Source organism: Chiloscyllium punctatum, chromosome 45 (assembly GCF_047496795.1).
Source record: "Chiloscyllium punctatum isolate Juve2018m chromosome 45, sChiPun1.3, whole genome shotgun sequence".
Taxonomy (NCBI): domain Eukaryota; kingdom Metazoa; phylum Chordata; class Chondrichthyes; order Orectolobiformes; family Hemiscylliidae; genus Chiloscyllium; species Chiloscyllium punctatum.
Window position 1 is genome coordinate 13371507 of NC_092783.1, and position 17706 is coordinate 13389212.

At 39.1% G+C, this 17706-nt stretch overlaps 1 protein-coding gene across 14 annotated transcripts in view; it reads right to left on the bottom strand.

Annotated features, from left to right (window-relative positions):
- LOC140467167 (ankyrin repeat and SAM domain-containing protein 1A-like) overlaps nucleotides 1-17706 on the bottom strand; it is a 346018-nt gene that overhangs the window by 195689 nt on the left and 132623 nt on the right. For all 14 annotated transcript variants that reach the window (XR_011955354.1, XM_072563318.1, XM_072563316.1 and 11 more), the window contains one exon: nucleotides 898-1024. Coding sequence is in view for 13 of the 14 variants with exons in the window: in XM_072563318.1 (XP_072419419.1) it covers nucleotides 898-1024 (127 nt within the window). In the remaining variant the exon portion in view is untranslated. The remainder of the gene's footprint in view (nucleotides 1-897; nucleotides 1025-17706) is intronic.

Below are 17706 nucleotides of genomic sequence, written 5' to 3' on the forward strand. Positions count from 1 at the left end.
TGAACCCTTTCAAGTTTCACAACATCTTTCCGATAGGAAGACGACGAGAATTGCACGCAATATTCTAACAGTGGCCTAACCAATATCCTGTACAGCTGCAACATGACCTCCCAACTCCTGTACTCGATACTCTGACCAATAAAGGAAAGCATATCAAATGCCTTCTTCACTATCCTATCTACCTGCGACTCCACTTTCAAGGAGCTATGAACCTGCACTCCAAGGTCTCTTTGTTCAGCAACACTCCCTAGGACCTTACCATTAAGTGCATAAGTCCTGTTAAGATTTTCTTTCCCAAAATGCAGCACCTTGCATTTATCTGAATTAAATTCCATCTGCCACTTCTCAACCCATTGGCCCATCTGGTCCAGATCCTGTTGTAATCTGAGGTAACCCTCTTCACTGTCCACTACACCTCCAATTTTGGTGTCATCTGCAAACTTACTAACTGATTTACCTACTGTCATTTATAAAAGTAAATTAATCTCCAGATTAAAAACAAAACTCAGTACAAATATACATCGTGTGCACATTGATAATCAGCATTCTATTGGGAGTTGGCATAATCCGAACATATTTTCCAAACTTTTGGTAATTCCTGGAATATTCAGGAAATTTTCCTCATAAATAGAAGGAGGATGGAAATTAATCATCTACAGAAATGAAGAGAACATGGTGTCTATCCTAATACCCATTAAGGTTTTAAAAATTCAGAAAGCAAAAACAAACAGGAGCCAGAGTTTCTGTGAAGATATCCTCAGCTCTGCCTATCAAAGTTCAAAGCAACCTTCAGAAAACTAAACACACTGAATGCCCTAGTTCATTTCAGAAATGACACTTAAAGGCTATGAAGTACTTTTTTTTTGCTTTAACTACTGTTTAATACCAATGCCATACCTGTACTTTCTGCTTCATGTTGGGATACATCCAAAGTTGTTAACTTCTTTGTTTCTGCAGTCAGGAGAAGCTCATAGGGATTCTCATCTTCCTCAAACTTTTCTGGAGTCTGCTTCACATCAGAATCCTGAGAAGAATCAATTATTCTCATATCAAGCTCAAGACCAAAAACAGCAGCAAGGGTCAAGCCAACATAAAAGGAGGTCAAAATGTGTTTCACACATGGTTATTGCCACAAAACACTTAATTCTGAAATACACCAATAAATGAATGTTCAACTGCAGATCAACTGTAAGCAAAATGGGATGCATGCAAAGTTATGATTTTAGTTAACCGCTTTCCTCACTTCCCAATCTAAGGGTTCAATTAGTCTGGGCATCTTGACTTGGAGGTGCTGGTGTTGGACTGGGGTGGACAAAGTTAAAAATCACACAACACCAGGTTATAGTCCAACAGGTTTATTCGGAAGCACTAGCTTTCGGAGCACTGCTCTTTCCTCAGGTGGTTGTCCACCTGATGAAGGAGCAGCACTCCGAAAGCTAGTGCTTCCAAATAACCCTGATGGACTATAACGTGGTGTTGTGCGATTTTTAAACTCTGGGCATCTTATATTTCTTAACCTGACTAACATTACTTTAAATTGCATTTAGCAGTTTTAAGCAAATATGATATAGCTGCAACTAAAAGAAATCCATAACGATTACTTGCAAACAAGCTATCAGGGCTAGAAAGATGTGGAGAAAATAATCAAACCAATTGAAGTAAATAGTACCTTCCAAAGAGGCTGACTACTACAGGAAAAGAGGAACTATGTAAGGTGATGTATCCCTTATTCGTAAAGTCCTGAGAAATAGTGACTTGGAATCAGAAATGCTTTGATTTCAAGACTGTGAAACTTTAGGAGGAAAGACAGCAAAATAAAATATGAAGACTTAGTTACAGCTTAAGATAAAAGAGGGATCTTTTGTTACGAGCATGATAAATAATTCAGTGTCATTAAATAGATGAGCTAGAACTGTTCCAATTGTGAAAGGAGAAAAGTGAGAAACATCACAAGGCATTTGCAAGCTTGGAGGGACACAGTGTCAAAATTATGGATCACTTCTTTGGAAAAGATCTATTACATGGCTCCTACTGTGAAAACGATGATTTTCAGAAAAAAAATTGAATAAACAGGCAAGGCAGGTAAACATGAATATGAAAATGACTGTAAATGCAAAGTCAAATGCATTTCTCCCTCCCCACCGAGCAGGAAGTTACAATATTAGTACTGCTTGGAAGAATAATGCCACTGTTTTGCTATTAGCTGCTTTTGGCAGTCAACTCAAATCAAAAGTAAAATGCCCTTGGCTATTTCATAAAACTAAGAATTCCAATGATATTCATTTGTATAACAGGAATACAAACGGGATTGGTTTACATGTCATTTCATCTAAATGTCATAATCGTACTCTCAATCGACCAAATGCTCCGAAAAAATGAACATTAATGAAGCAGTGTGTAGAATAACAGCTGTGAAAGCAGCAAGGATAAGGTGATTTGTCCACATTTCACACCTCTAGAAATAACTGTTAATTTGATCACTATTCTTTAACAAAGGTCATCAGATGTTTATACATTTGAAGACTTGTAGAGTCTTGGATTTATTTACCAACTTCATAGATTCTTCATTCACAGAAGCTTTTGAATTTCAGCCAGAACAGTTCTACTGAATTCCAGATGCATAAAATCAGTTCACAGGAGGTCACTTTCAACAAACCACTAATAACGTTAACAATCCTAGGCAGGTCAAACTCCCAGCTTCTCTTCTACTGGATCACATCATTTGTAAAAAATGAATTAAAAACTATAAACTCACAATAGACAGTCATTGACATGCCACACTGCTGGCTGAGTCTGAGCCAATATTTGCCATGGGTTATGTAATTGAATTAAACAAAGGGAATGGAAAAGTGGAACACAACAGTTAAGATTTCAAAAATGAACTATGTGTACTTGACCTTGATACAGTTGCTGCTTTGTAAATCTGTTTAAGCATCTTATATGCATTCATCTTATATGCATTCATTTGATGATGCTTGCTAGGTTCACATTTATTGTTCATCCCCAAATGCCCTTGAGGTGATGGTGAGCAGCTTTCTTGAATGATTGCAGTCCTTCAAGTTTAGGTACACCTGCAGTGTTGTTAGGAAGCAATCTGCCGCATTTTTACAAAGCAAGAGTGGAGAATGTAGTATTAGGTTCAAGACGGTCTGATATGCTTGCAGGTGGTGCTGTTTCCACATATCTACTACCTTTGCCCTATGTAGTTATGGTCATGTACTTGGAAAGTTGGATGCTGTGCTTTTCCAGCACCACTCTAATCTAGACACTTGGAAAGTGCTATCACTGAATCAATCTTTGGTTGGTTACTGCAGTTCATCTTGTAGATTGTACACATTTGTGCATCTGTGGTGAAGGGACTGAACGTTGAGGAGGATGGATGGAGTGCCAATAATCAGCCTGCTTTGTCTTGAATTGTAATGAGCTTCCTAAGTGTTCTTGGAGGTGAACTGGAGAGTATTTGAAGATGATGGACAGGCACTGGGGAGTCAAGAGATAAGACATTTATACCAGATTTTCTAGCCTCTGATCTGTCCTTGTAACCGCAATATTTATACAGCTGGTCCAGTTCAGTTGATTGGTCAATAATAGCTCCTTGGATGTTACATAGGGGATTCAGGTAAACAATGAGATTCTCTCTTGCTGGTGATCTGGCACTTGTGTAATGCAAATGTTATTTGCCATTTGTCATCTCAATCCTGGATGTACAGAGGAGTAAGAAAATTATAAACTCACATTAGACACGGTATTGACACATCACTGCTGGCTGAGATTCAAAGCTACATTTACCATGGATTTTGTAACTGAATTAAACAGAAAAATAATAGAGAAATGGTACACAATAGATTGGTTTGTAGGAATACAGAATTGAACTACATGCACTTGATCTTGACGCAATTGCTCCATTGTAAACATTTTCAAGAACTTTTTTATTCATACATGGCATGTTGATATGGTTTTGCTGGGCCAACATTTATTGAATGGACGTTATCAAGTTCTCACTGCACATGGCTACTTCAGTGTCTGAGGCAGTGTGAATGGTGTTGGAACATTGGGTAATCATCAGCAAACATTCCCACTTCCAACCTTATGATGAGCGTAAGGTCATTAATGAAGCAGTTGAAGGTTGGTTGGGCGAGTTCACAACCCTAAAGAATTTGTGCAGTGATGTCCTGGGGACGAACTAATTGATCTAAAGCAACTGGTTCTATCTTCTTTTGTGCTAGAGGTGACTCCAAGCAATGGAGAATTTTCAATTCCCAATGACTCAAGATTTGCTTGGGCTCATTAAACTCATTATACTCTTGTCAAATGCAGCCCTGATGTCAAAGCTAGTCACTCTCACCTCTGGAGTTCAGCCCTTTTGTCCAAGTTTAAACCATGACTTCAATGAAGTCAGGAACAAGGTCACACTGTGTATCCCAAATTGAACACCAATGAGCAGGTTATTGCTCTCTATTACTGCCTTGACAGCACCATTGACTTTCCATTCTATCCCTTGACTGGTGATCGAAGGTCAATTGATAGGGTGGTAATTGGCAGGGTTATGTCTGTCTTTCTTCTTGTGCATAGGACATAACCTATTGTAGCTGCACTGGAACAGGTTGGCCACGGAACACAGTTACTTCTGGAGGATAATAACTATTGTTGGTGTTGTGGGTAAATCACCACCAGTTACTTTTAACTTGTCAGCTTATTAAGAAATTTCACAATGAAATACTGAAACACTGATTTATGTATCTAGCAATCAAAATAAGACTCTAAGTATATCTCACAACTCAATCTATTATTCGGCTAATGGTGGAATTTAGCTAAATTTTGACCAACAGTTTCTGCCTCTGCAAGTGTCCAGGGTTCAATCCTTCTGCAGTGTTCTTCTTCGAGGTTTTGCGACGGAATTGTTCTGATATTGGATTCTTATACAATTTCCTCTGTTTTAAGTTTATGGTGTAACATTATGAATAATTCAATAGATTCTTCATTCCCAACATGGATAGTCTTTGGAGACTTCAAATCTGTAGTTTGCCTTCTCAGAAGTAGCTCCTCTGTTCCTTGTGACATTCAGAGTTAGCTATTTGTTTAAAACACGGCTTTTACTGCAATTAACCCCCTTTATATCAAAACATTCCTTCTGCAGGCAGACTTAATTGCCTGTTTGTCATGAGGCAGCAGATTATCAGGCAGGCTTATCTTCTCTCTCTCCTCTCCCAGGAAACAGCTTGTTTATGTCACTTCTTTCCAGGGATGGTTAAATCAGCATGTCACTGTTAATTCCTCTATAACAGTTTCTCCTCATCCCTTTCATCTCAAGAAAGAATATTCCATAAAGAGTGATTGCTGAGTCTTTCAATCCACTAAGTTATGAACTTTAAAATATCACACTGAAGTTCTGTCAGGTATATTGTCTTTGCAGCATTCAGTGTCATTAGTTATTTCTTGATATCACATGCAATGAATTGAACTGGTTGAAAACTGCCATCTGTTGTTTTCCAAGCACATTTACAAAATTATGTGCAACAATGTAGCATTTCCTCTATTGCAACTGAATGTTCCTCTGCATACAAATGCTATGCTGTTCAAAAGTCCTCTGAATAAACTAAACAATTCACCATACAGTCTTCTGTGCCCTAAGGACATAATACTCATGCTTGCATCCAAGTCACATCAGCTTAAATTCATTTCATAGTTCCTATGATAATCAGTCTCTCATTAAACTAGTCAGTTTTCCTTCGGGCCATCTTCGGCTGTTGGGGAAGACCATGTCTGGGCTCTCTCTGTTTAACCAAAATGACTTATTTTAAGTCTTTCAGAGATTCTGCTCCACTGAAATCAGCTCAGTTGGAGAGTTAAAGATGTTTCTTTTATTCCACTCTAATGTTTCACTGTAACAGTTGAACAGCCTGGTCGGACTGGCTGCTGTGATGCTCCAGAAAGGGAGACCCAGCAGGTATCCCAAACAGTAAAAATCTTTCCGGTGCCAGGAGCGATACCAAGCCATGATTCAATTAGGTGGTGGAAGCTCTTTTGCTGTAACCAGTTACATACACCCAAATACCTACAACTAACAAAGTTAGTCAATAAATTTCAACTTTGATATTTTCAATTGACCCTGCCTCAAACAGGCTTTTGGAGGAATGTGTTTTAGAGGACTAGCACTCCTCCACAGCACACAAGAATCTGGGTCTTGAGCTCTTCAAAGAAGCAGTTCACCACCGCCATCTCTGGGACAATTTGAAATTAGCAATAAATGGTTCACTGACCAGCAAAGCCCACATCCTTTCATAAAAATGAAACTGCTGAAATTATGGTTGGTAAAGCGGGATCATATATTGCCACAGTGGTTGGCAAAGATTGCACTTTCTTGATCTTTTTAAATGCCTGTTCCTGGTACAGATTCCTATTCTTGGTACATGTTCAAACACCACGTTTCCGCTTCCTTCAAAGCTGGCTTTTAGGAGCTTGGTAACTTGCATCAAAATAGGTTAAGAACTTTGCTAGTTGATTGACTGTTTCAAGAAAACATTGAACAGTTGGACCAAGGTAGGAGTTAGATATTCATGAATGGCTTGCTGTTTGTGGATCTGCCAGTATGTTTTTGCTACATACAACGTGACATAATTAAGAAGTAGAGATTTTTGAAACGTCATACATCTCATTAAGCATCAGACTTTCTTGCTGTAAGTGATTCAACACTCTTGAATCTTTTGATCAAATGTTTCATTGTGTATTAAGATGTCTCCATATGGCACACTACTCCATGAAGAGTTTGCAGAACGCTGGTCATTTTTTCAGGAAACTTTCTGCAGCTGATGCTATACCAAATGGTTATCAATTAAACAAAATCTTCCAAATTTGTAATGCAAGTTGTCAATAACTTGACTTCTCATTCAGTGGGACCTACCAAAAATCAAGGTTTGCATTCAGTTTTGTGAACATGTTTTCTTTGGACAACATTGTGAAACCTTTATCTATTGAGGAGATCAGATATATTTCTCTTGCTACAGTTTTATTGAGTTGAATTCAATCTTGTACAAATCCAAATTGCAATGTTAGGAACTAGGATAATTCCCAATAACTATTCCATTGGCTTCAAGACTGGAGAAATTACTTCCATCCTAGTCATCCCTTCAAGTTGAAATGAGACATTTTTTACGAGTGGGCATATTATTTTTCTCAGCATAAAAAGACATATAGGTTTTGACTTTACCTCAATATGATGCTGTATTCTGCCTCAGGTTTTTCTAGACCTGTGAATAATTCTTTCAGGAAACGACATTGTCTGTTGATGGCTGACTTCTTCCACTTTACTAATGTAGCTGATGTCAATATACATTATTCTTATTATTTAGATTGATAATTTCTTGATCTTGCAAGAATTTAAGGACTACGTGGAGAGTGCAGGTAAGTGGAGATGAAATGATTAAATGGCAGAGTGGACTCTTGGGCCGAATGGCCTTACTTCCATTCCTATGTCTTATGGTCTTATTCTGCTTAATGGAGAAAATTTTTGATTATGTAAAAGGTGCAATGTTTCCAGTATTTTACTTCCATTGTTCTGCGGGGTGGCTTGTGACACTCTTTTAACTTTTAATTACATGTTACCTGGTCCATGTTACTAAATTTCTGTCGGTTGCAAGCTATGTCTTTATTGTATTGAGGCTTCCATGTTTCAAACAATAATTATTTTAGTACCAATAGTTACTTTGTTATATAGCTACTATTAACATGAGAAGATTGAACTATACATCTCCATTAAAGGCTAGGCGTGGCAGCGTAAAGCAGGGTCTTGTCAGCACGCACATGAACACTAATGCTGTGTTTTTGGACTATATCGCCACAGGGAAGCATGTTAATTAGAAAGGGGCCAAAGTTGGATCTGCCGGGAACACAAGAGGTAATGATTCGGGAGTAGAAAGTGAAATAAACTGCAAGTGATTTCTGGCTTTGTTTAGTTAATTTAAGAATGACTAAGCTGAAAGCAGTGTTGAAGTACAAAAACAGAAATTGCTGGGAAAGCTTAGCAGGTCTGGTTCCATCTGTGAAGAGAAATCAGAGTTAACATTTCGGGTCCGGTGACCCTTCCTCAGAATGGGGGACTTTGAGGATGGGTCACCAGACTTAAAACATGAACTCTGATTTCTCTCCACAGATGCTGACAAACCTGAACTTTTCAAACTATTTTTGTTTGATTTATAGAATCTGCAGTGTTTTCAATTTTTATTTAGTAGTATTGCGGTTTTGGGAGTGGAGTAGTCTGATGAAGTATGTCAAATGCTGCTGACAGGAAAAGGAGAGAAAGTTTTTCTTTGTCAGTCATTTTGGATGCAATTTATAACATGGTAAGTTACGGATATAGCATCAACTGTGAGCCATGAGAACACCTTTACTGTTAGTAGAAGCATAGAATCCCTACAGTGTGGAAGCAGGCCCTTCGGCCCAACAAGTCCATACCGACCCTCTGAAGAACAACCCACCCAGACCCATTTCCCTGCCATTCTATATTTACCCCTGACTAATGCACCTAACCTACATTATGGGAAATTACTCTGAACCACACTATGAACATTATGGGCAATATAGCATGGTCAATTCACCTAACCTGCTCATCTTTGGATTGTGGGAGGAAACCCACACAGACACGGGGAGAATGTGCAAACTGAAGCTGGAATTGAACCCAGGTCCCTGGTGCTGTGAGGGAGCAGTGCTAATAACTGAGCCACCATGCCGCCTTAAGTACTGAATGCATATGCTCCAGCTAGCCATAATCTCACTCAAGCTGTTTCAGCACATCTGTAACACTGGTATTCAACCAATATGGAAAATTTCCCAGATTTGTCCTGATCACAAAAAAAGGATAAATCCAATTTGACCAATATGTACTGTATCAGTACATTCAAAATTATGAGTCGAAAAGTGTGATGCTGGGAAAGCACAACAGGTCAGGCAGTATCCGAGGAGCAGGGCAGTCCACATTTCGGACATTCCATCAGGGATTCCTGATGAAGGGCTTATGCCCGTAACATTGACCCTCCTACTCCTCAGATGCTATCTCACCTACTGTGCTTTTCCAGCACCACTTTTCAACTGACTCTTCAGCGTCTGCAGTCCCCACTTTCTCTTATTTGAAATTATCAGCAGTGATAGAAGGTACCATCAACAACTCCATCGGTGATGCCTGATCAACAATAGTTGGCTCACTAAAACTGAGTTACACCTATACACCTCATTTCAGCTTCAATGCGAATACAGAAACAAGGGGAAATATAGTTATTACTAAATGGAGTAATATCTAACACAAAGCAAATTGTGGTTGTTAGATACCAACTACTCGGTTCTAGGTCATTGCTTTAGGAACTCCTCAGACTAGGGTCTGGAGCTCAGCTACCTTCAGCAGTAACTTTCCTTCCATCATAAGGCTGAAAGTAGGAATGCTCACTGATGACTGCAAAATCTTTGGTCCCATTGATAACTTCTCAGAACTACAGTAGTCTGCTAAAATGCAGCAATAATTGGACTATACCTCAGCTTGGCCTTATGAGAGGAATGAATATTTGAGCTGCACAAGTCCCAGTCATGACTATCTCCAACAAAAGGCAATTTAACCACTGCCTCTTGACATTCAATGGCATTACTATTATTGAATCCCCACTGTCTACATCCTGCAGGTTACCAATGACCAGAAACTGAACTAAACCAGCCATTTTAATGCTGTGGCTACAAGAGGTCAGAGGTGAGCAATTCTGAGGCAAGGAACTATTTCCTGACTGTCCAAATCCTGCCCACCATCTCCAAGGCACAAGTCAGGGTAGCAATGGAACACTCCCCAATTGCCTGGCTTGAGTGAAGCTCCAACAACATTTGAGATCGAATTTATAACATCTTCAAAGCTTGCATTTTTCAGACAGATGTTAATAGGAGAAAGAAACCACCCCTACCAGTTTATACAATGATTAAGGTTTACAATAACATCGGACACCAAAACCTATAGGAAGGCTGAACCTGGCTGAAATCATAAAAGGAGCTCAGAAATGTGGAGTCCAATGGTGCAGCACAGGTCGGCTGAGGAAGACAACATCAACACCCAAAAGCTAAGAATAAGATAAATATAGATGCTGCAATTGTTTGTTAATTGAAATGAACACTTGTGAATTTACATTACCAGATGGAATTAAGCGGGTGATGGAGATTTTTACCATTTTTGTTGAAGACAATGCCCACTGAACTCAGTGGTTGTACTCTGCTGTCAGCTGGATATCAGTTAAACCCTAGAAAAGGTTGAACTGAAATTCTGAGAGGAATACAGTTCTGAAGGATGCTATGATTGAGATTGATGATATGTCAAATGGATGAGCCAATTAGGTAAGATTTGACTTAGTTATATATGCCATTTAATGTGCAATTTATAGTTTATAATTAATCACAATATCCTTATTAATTCAGATGGGATTTAGTGTTTATTTTGTTTGACTTATGTAGAATCTATTTGAAATAGTGGAATTTTGTGACTTCACTTTTTCAGTAAATAATAGCGTATTTGTTTTCAAAAAAGGTACTGGGTCTTGATTAAGATGGTAACACACAGGAAGTTCAACACCATCCATCCTGCTAAATCAGTCCACCATCCACCAAATGTAACATTCACTCCTTCTGCCACCAATGCAGAATAGCTGCATTGTGTCTCATATGCTTGATGCAATACAGTAACTGACCAAGGTTCTTTCAAAAGCATCTTCCACATCCACGGTCTCAATTACCTAGGAGGACCAGGACACAGATGCATGGCAAAACCACCACGTGCAAGTTCCCCTCCAAGCCAAAAACTAACCTGACTTAGAACTATATTGCCAGTCAAACACTGTCATAGAATCAAACTGCTGGAACTCCCATCCCTTCAGTACTGTAGGTGCGCCAATTGGACTGAAGCAGTTTGAAGTGGTTCACTATTACCAGCTACCTAATTCCCAATGGAAATCAGTGACAACAATCCTGGCATTGCTCATGATGCCCATATCACATAACAGAATTCTTTAAAAAGTGTGCCTTAGCCCTCCCACTACTGACATCCCCAACCATATTTGTGATGTCCAGATTCTGCTTTTCCAACATTCTTCTGGCTGGTCTCTTGTCCCTTACCGACAACAAAGTTCAACGCATCCAAAACATGATTCCTGGTCCCGCAACCTTCCAACCCAAATGCTTCTGGGAGAATGAGTTCTTGGCATCAATATTCTTCTACATCTAGAGTGGCAAAAGCTAAATCTGATCTTTAGAACTAGGAGACACACAAACACCTCTTGTTATGATATTCTTCTGGGTCTCTCAGGCTAAATGTGTACAATTTCATGAAAGAATAGTGAATTCCGTTGGATATATATGTTCTAATTATGCTCAAGTGAACAGATCTCATTTAGTTTCAAGATGCGTACATATTCAAAATGAAAGTCATTCAATGCAAATTCCAGCTATTTAGTTGCCCTCACATTCCAGATTTACTTCTCAACTAATGTTCTCTGGACCCAATCTGGGCAGATTGGTCATGTGTTCACAAAATCTCAATGGCTTTCCTTCACTTTTGCTATTTGTAGCTTGCATCCCAGTTGTATTATTTTCAGTTACGCCATTTATTTGCAAAAACTTTATTGAAGAGAAATAAACCTAATATTATCTCTCTTGTTACTAACGTAATCAAAATACCAAACAATTGCTTGTATACTAAACATCTCAAATATGGATTTCAAGAACTAAAGTTTCCGATGTAGTAGAAAATCCAAATTATCAAATATAATCTTGCAATAATCTATATGAAATCATTAATAGAATCAATCCTCCTATCCACATAAAAATGGTTTCCAATGGGTTTGATCCCAGTTAATGGCCCTGCTGGAGAAGTCAGATCCCAGAATGAAACTTGCTTCTAAACTCAGGTTTGATGTCTTCTGAACAGAATACAAAACAAACAAAAAACTTTGCTCATCCAATATTCTTCTGAAATAAAAACAAAACTAATCATCTTTCATGTTTATCCTCCCTGATATAAATCATACACGAAAATATCTTTCCCTTAACAGCATAGGAGTCTGCAGTTCCTGCTTTATGGCAATTACTGGCCTAATAGTTTTTCTTTTGTTTAAAGTGGGTGGTTAATCACAAATATATTCATACAAGGCTGCAGACATTCTTTAACAACTAAACAGAATTTTATTACATAAAAAAGTTTCAAAAAGCTATTCAAATATATTGATCTTAAAACACGTAGCAAAATAAATTCTCAACTTGTTTCACAACACTGTCCATTACAAAGTCCTGAGAAATTAATCCCAGGCTCACGACTGGAGGATTCCATTTAACTGACTCCTAACACTGTCTTTGCCGTGGACTGTGGAGACAATTTGACGATTTGACAAATTTGGCAATTTCCTAAATCTACTAATTTGAACCTTTTGACAAATCTGAGCACCGAAATTTTCTTCATTCTGATAACTTAAGATTTCTAACCAAAGTTTCCTGGTTTGGAAATTTAATTGATTAATGCCTTCTCTTGTGGTACCTTGTCCCCCCCAACTTCCCTTGCTCCCCTTCTCAACCCTGGTGTCTTGTGAACTGAAACAAAAACATATTTATCTTTCAAGCTAAAAAGGCAGCTCATGCTCTTATATGTATTACCTCCCTGTCAAATTCCCAACAGTATAGGTCAGACAACAGTATTCCATGTTTCCATTAACACTACAAGATTCCACAGCCATAAAACCATACGATGAGGAACAGGAGAATGATATTCAGCCTATCAAACTTACTTTGCCATTTAGTAGGATCATGGCTGATCCAACATTCCTAATATCCACTTTCCTGCGTTTTCCCCATAGCCCTTGATTCCCCTCCTGAGCCTTCTCTCTCAGGCTTAAATATATACAAAAACTCTGTCCCATAGCTCCCTGTAGCAAGAAATTCCAAAAACTCCCAAATCTCAGAGGAGAAATTCCTCCAGATCTCCCAGGAGACGATGCCCTCTGGTCCTAGACTCTCCGATGAGGGAATACATCCTCCCAACATTTATCCTGTGAAGCCTGTTAACAATTCTTTATATTTCAATGAGATCACTTCTTATTCTCCTAACTTCCAATGAGAAGAATCTCAACTTGTTTGTTCATAAGACAGTTTGTCCATAATGTGGATCATCTCAGGGAACATTCTCTGAGCTGCCTTCAATTAAATGGTATCTTTCCTTAGGTAAGGGATCAACACTGCTCATAGAACTCCAGCACCGACACATTATGAACTCCCTACTTTTATACTCCACTGATTTTCATCATTTATAGAAATGATTTGGATGTAAACATAGGAGGTGTGGTGAATAAGTTTGCAGATGACACCAAAATTGGATGTGTTGTGGACAATGAAGAAGGTTACCTTACATTACAATGGGAGCTTGATCAGATGGGCCAATGGGCTGAGAAGTGGCAGCTGAAGTTTAATTTAGATAAATGCAAGGTGCTGCATTTTGGAAAGGCAAATCAGGGCAGGAGTTATACACTTAATGGTAAGGTCCTGGGGCATGTTGCTGAACAAAGGGACCTTGGAGAGCAGGTTCATAGTGCCTTGAAAGTGGAGTCGCAGGTAGATAGGATAGTGAAGGCAATGTCTGACATGCTTGCCTTTATTGGTCAGTGCATTGAGTATAGGAGTTCGGAGGTCATGTTGCACCTGTCCAGGGTATTCGTTAGGCCACTTTTGGAATACAGTCTGTTCTGCTATAATGCATGTTATTCAATGCCAATTGGCTTTAATGCGGTTGAAGAATTCAGATTTATTTTAGAATGCAAACTTTGCTGACCTATATTGGCTATAACGTGTTCCAGCCCCATCAGTCTAAATGGAGCATCTATTGCACGATTTTCTTATAACAGGAGATCACACGGGTACGGAACTATCACATTATATCAGAACTGACTATACTGCATGCAATTCTGGTCTCCCTGCTACGAAGAGGATGTCGTGAAACTTGAAAGGGTTCAGAAAAGATTTACAAGGATGTTGCCAGGGCTGGAGGGTTTGAGCTTTAGGGATAGGCACAATAGGCTGAGGCTATTTTCCCTGGAGCATTGGAGGCCGACAGGTGACTGTAGAGGTTTGTAAAATGATGGAGGGGCATGGACAGGCTAGATAACTAAGGTCTTTTCTCTGGGGTGGGGGAGAAAAACTAGCAGGCATAGGTTTAAGATACAAAAGGGACCTAAGGGGCAACTTTTTCACAGAGGGTGGTTTGTGCGTGGAATATGCTGTCAGAGGAAGTGGAGGAGGCTGGTATAATTACAACATTTGCAGCAAAGTGTCTGGGATGGGTATATGAATAGGAAGGGTTTAGAGGAATGTGGGCCATATGCTTGCAAATGGGGCTAGATTAATTTAGGATACCTGATCAGCACGGACAAGTTGGACTGAAGGATCCTTTTTCAAGTTGCACATCTCTATGACTGCCTTTTTTAAAACTTAAAAAACCTTTTACAGAAGTAACTAGCACCCTTTCATTTCCATTCTGAAATTGAAATTCCATTTTCTTTTAATATAAATTATACACCTTTTGTCACCAAATTGCAATAACGCAGTTCAATGACAGAACCCAATAACCATGATAATTTTTGTGTACAGCTGTGTTAAATTTTATTTGTTCAAGAACTCCTTGAATTTAACAAATAACAAAACTAAAATAAAGTTTCACTTCATGGAAAATGAATTACAGTCCTTCAGCAACACCACTTCCTTTGTACTGCACCTTCTCATGGGCAATTAAGTATGGGCTAAGTGTTGGCCTAACCCATGACAGGAACAAATATAAAAACGGTTCCACATCATTGACACTTCCAAGTACTCAAGGACAGCTGGCAACAAGTTTATTTTCACAAATGACATGGTTAACATGCCCTATTAGTAACCTCTGCAAAGAGTGTTAAGAATTTATATCTTACTTTATTATAAAGATTTTTGTTACAGAACCCTCAGGTACCCAATTTAAGGTATCATCTTCAGACATGCCTCTACATTTCCACTTGTCATTAACTCATTTCTTATTCTTATTGTCATTCTTCATCTTTAGGCCCCTGCTCTAAGATGATTCTTAGCTCTATCACGCAATGGCATAGATCTGACTATACCGATTTTGAAATATATATTGCCATTCCTTCACTCTCAATGGGTCAAAATCCTGGAATTCCCTTTAAGGGCATTTTCAGTCTACCCACAACATATGGACAGCAGTGGTTCAAGAAGGCAGGTCCACACCACCTTCTCAAGGGCAGCTAGGTAACAGCAATAAATGCTGGCCAGTCAGTTTCAGTCACATCCCACAAGACAATAAAAGAGTTCTAGTGAAGTTGTCACCAAGGTCATTCATAGAATCATAGAATCCCTACATTGTGGAAAAAGGCCCTTCGACCCAACAAGTCCACACCAAACCTCCGAAGAGTAACCCACCCAGACCATTCTCCGACCCTATTGTCCTATATTTACCCCTGACTAATGCACCTAGCCTAAACATCCATGAACAGTATGGATAATTTAGCATGGCCAATTCACCTAACCTACACATCTTTGGATTGTGGGAGGAAACCCACGCAGACATGTGCAAACTTCACACAGACAGTCACCAGAGGTTGGAATTGAACCCAGGTCCCTAGTGCTGTGAGGCAGCAGTGCTAACCACTAAGCCACCATGCCACAGATGTGGGGACTACATATAATATTTCCAAGTTCATGGAGGGCACAAAACAAAGAGGGAAAGTGTGCTGTGATGATGATGTAAAGTTGCTTCAAAAGAATTTGGACAGACTTGGTGAGCGGGCAAAAACATGGCACATGGAATGTAACACAGAAAAACTGAGGTGAACCACTTTGGTAGGAAGAACAAATTTTATAGTATTCCTTAACATTACCAAAATCTATCCCTATACTGGATTGCCTGTGTCTGAATTGTATTTAAGGTTACTGCACCCTCTGCTGGACCTTTAAGTTTACTATATTATATAAGGCAACAGAAAAAACTGATGTGCAGATTAAACAAATTAATATGAACTAACTCATTTCTGAATTCTACAAAGTTTAATGAGTTTTCGTTGTGAAATGCAAAGTTACTTTTAAGTAATATTCAGTTGATATAATACTTTTGTATGTGATAAAATTTGTTAAACATTTAAATCATCTATCTTGTGATTTCTGTCAATGTTGAGCCTCTGCCAAATTTCGCAGTGATCAACACTGCATAAATGTATAATTTAAAGGCTTAATCCTTTTAAGATTGTATAAGTAATCGTGAGCAAATATTTTTGCAAGAAATTACAGATGTACTTTTCTTCACTTCATCTGACGAAGGAGCAGCCTCCAAATGATTGTGAATTCAAATTGACCTGTTCGACTATAACCTGGTGTCATGTGACTTCTGAACAAATTAACTGTTTGGGTGCAAAGGAGTACTGGTAATGTCACGAGACTAGTAATCAAAAGGGACTGGGAATAAGCATTCAAATTCACCACCACAGCTGGTGGAATTTAAATTCATTAAATAAATCTGGAATATCCTGGAGTGGTTCTACAGAATTACTCAAAACCCTTGCTCAACACCCTCCATGGTTTTCGCCACCTGCTGCTGGAGGAAACATTACACACATCCTCAACTGAAATTTGCTGTCTAAGCAACTACACATAGCGCACAGTGGCCATATGCTGAAGAGTTGTAATCATGATAGCTAAAATGGTTGAGGCCACATGAACAGGAGCACTCTCTTCTTGAACCACTAATAAAGACAAATGGTAAGCATTACGGTGACATGAAGCATTTGCTCAAGAAGTCCTTCTCAGCTTCTTATCTGTACTGGTACCTTCAAGAGAAATTAAATGCTCCGTGTTTGGTTCACCCACATTCTACTTTCAGTCAATGTAGCTCCCGAAGTTGTATGATCAGTGGCACCTTTTGCTTCAGTTTCTGCCTCCCAGCATTTCCTCCATGTGTCATTTTCTTGGCCAGAGGAGGCCTCTAAACTGAATATACCTCCTGGATTCACAACATAGGTCACTCCAGGACTCTCACATCCTGAGTCTTATTCCTACCCATGATATTCTGGCTTTGAAGGAATACCTTTGCACAGATTACAAGGTCAGCCCTGTCAGCTTCGCAACCAAAAGAGAAAACGTTGGAAAATCTCAGCAGGTCTGGAGCCTAGGATAAATACCTCCCTATTTCTCGCATTTTTTTAGCTTTGACATAGGGTCAGTTAGACTCGAAACGTCAGCTCTTTTCTCTCCTTACAGATGCTGCCAGACCTGCTGAGATTTTCCAGCATTTTTTCTTTTGGTTTCAGATTCCACCATCCGCAGTAATTTGCTTTTATTCTGTCAGCTTCGCAATTGGCCAATGTTTCTCTTCTTAGCGCTTCTCTCACTGTACTCCTGAATGCCATATCAAATGGATGGCTTAGCTTTGTGTGATGTTTGGCTATCCCCTAATTGACCTGGCCAATCTCATCAGATGATGTGGTGGGCCCAAAGAAATAGTCCACAGGAAGAATGATGTCTCAGCCAAAAAAGCAAAAGCACAGAGAATGACTCTTGGATAGATGTGAGGTGCTATTAGAAGTGTAAAGCAGTTCCAGAAAATACTCATGCTACTTTTGTTCACTCTCTGGAGTAAATATATGGAAATGGTAATGGAAGTGACTC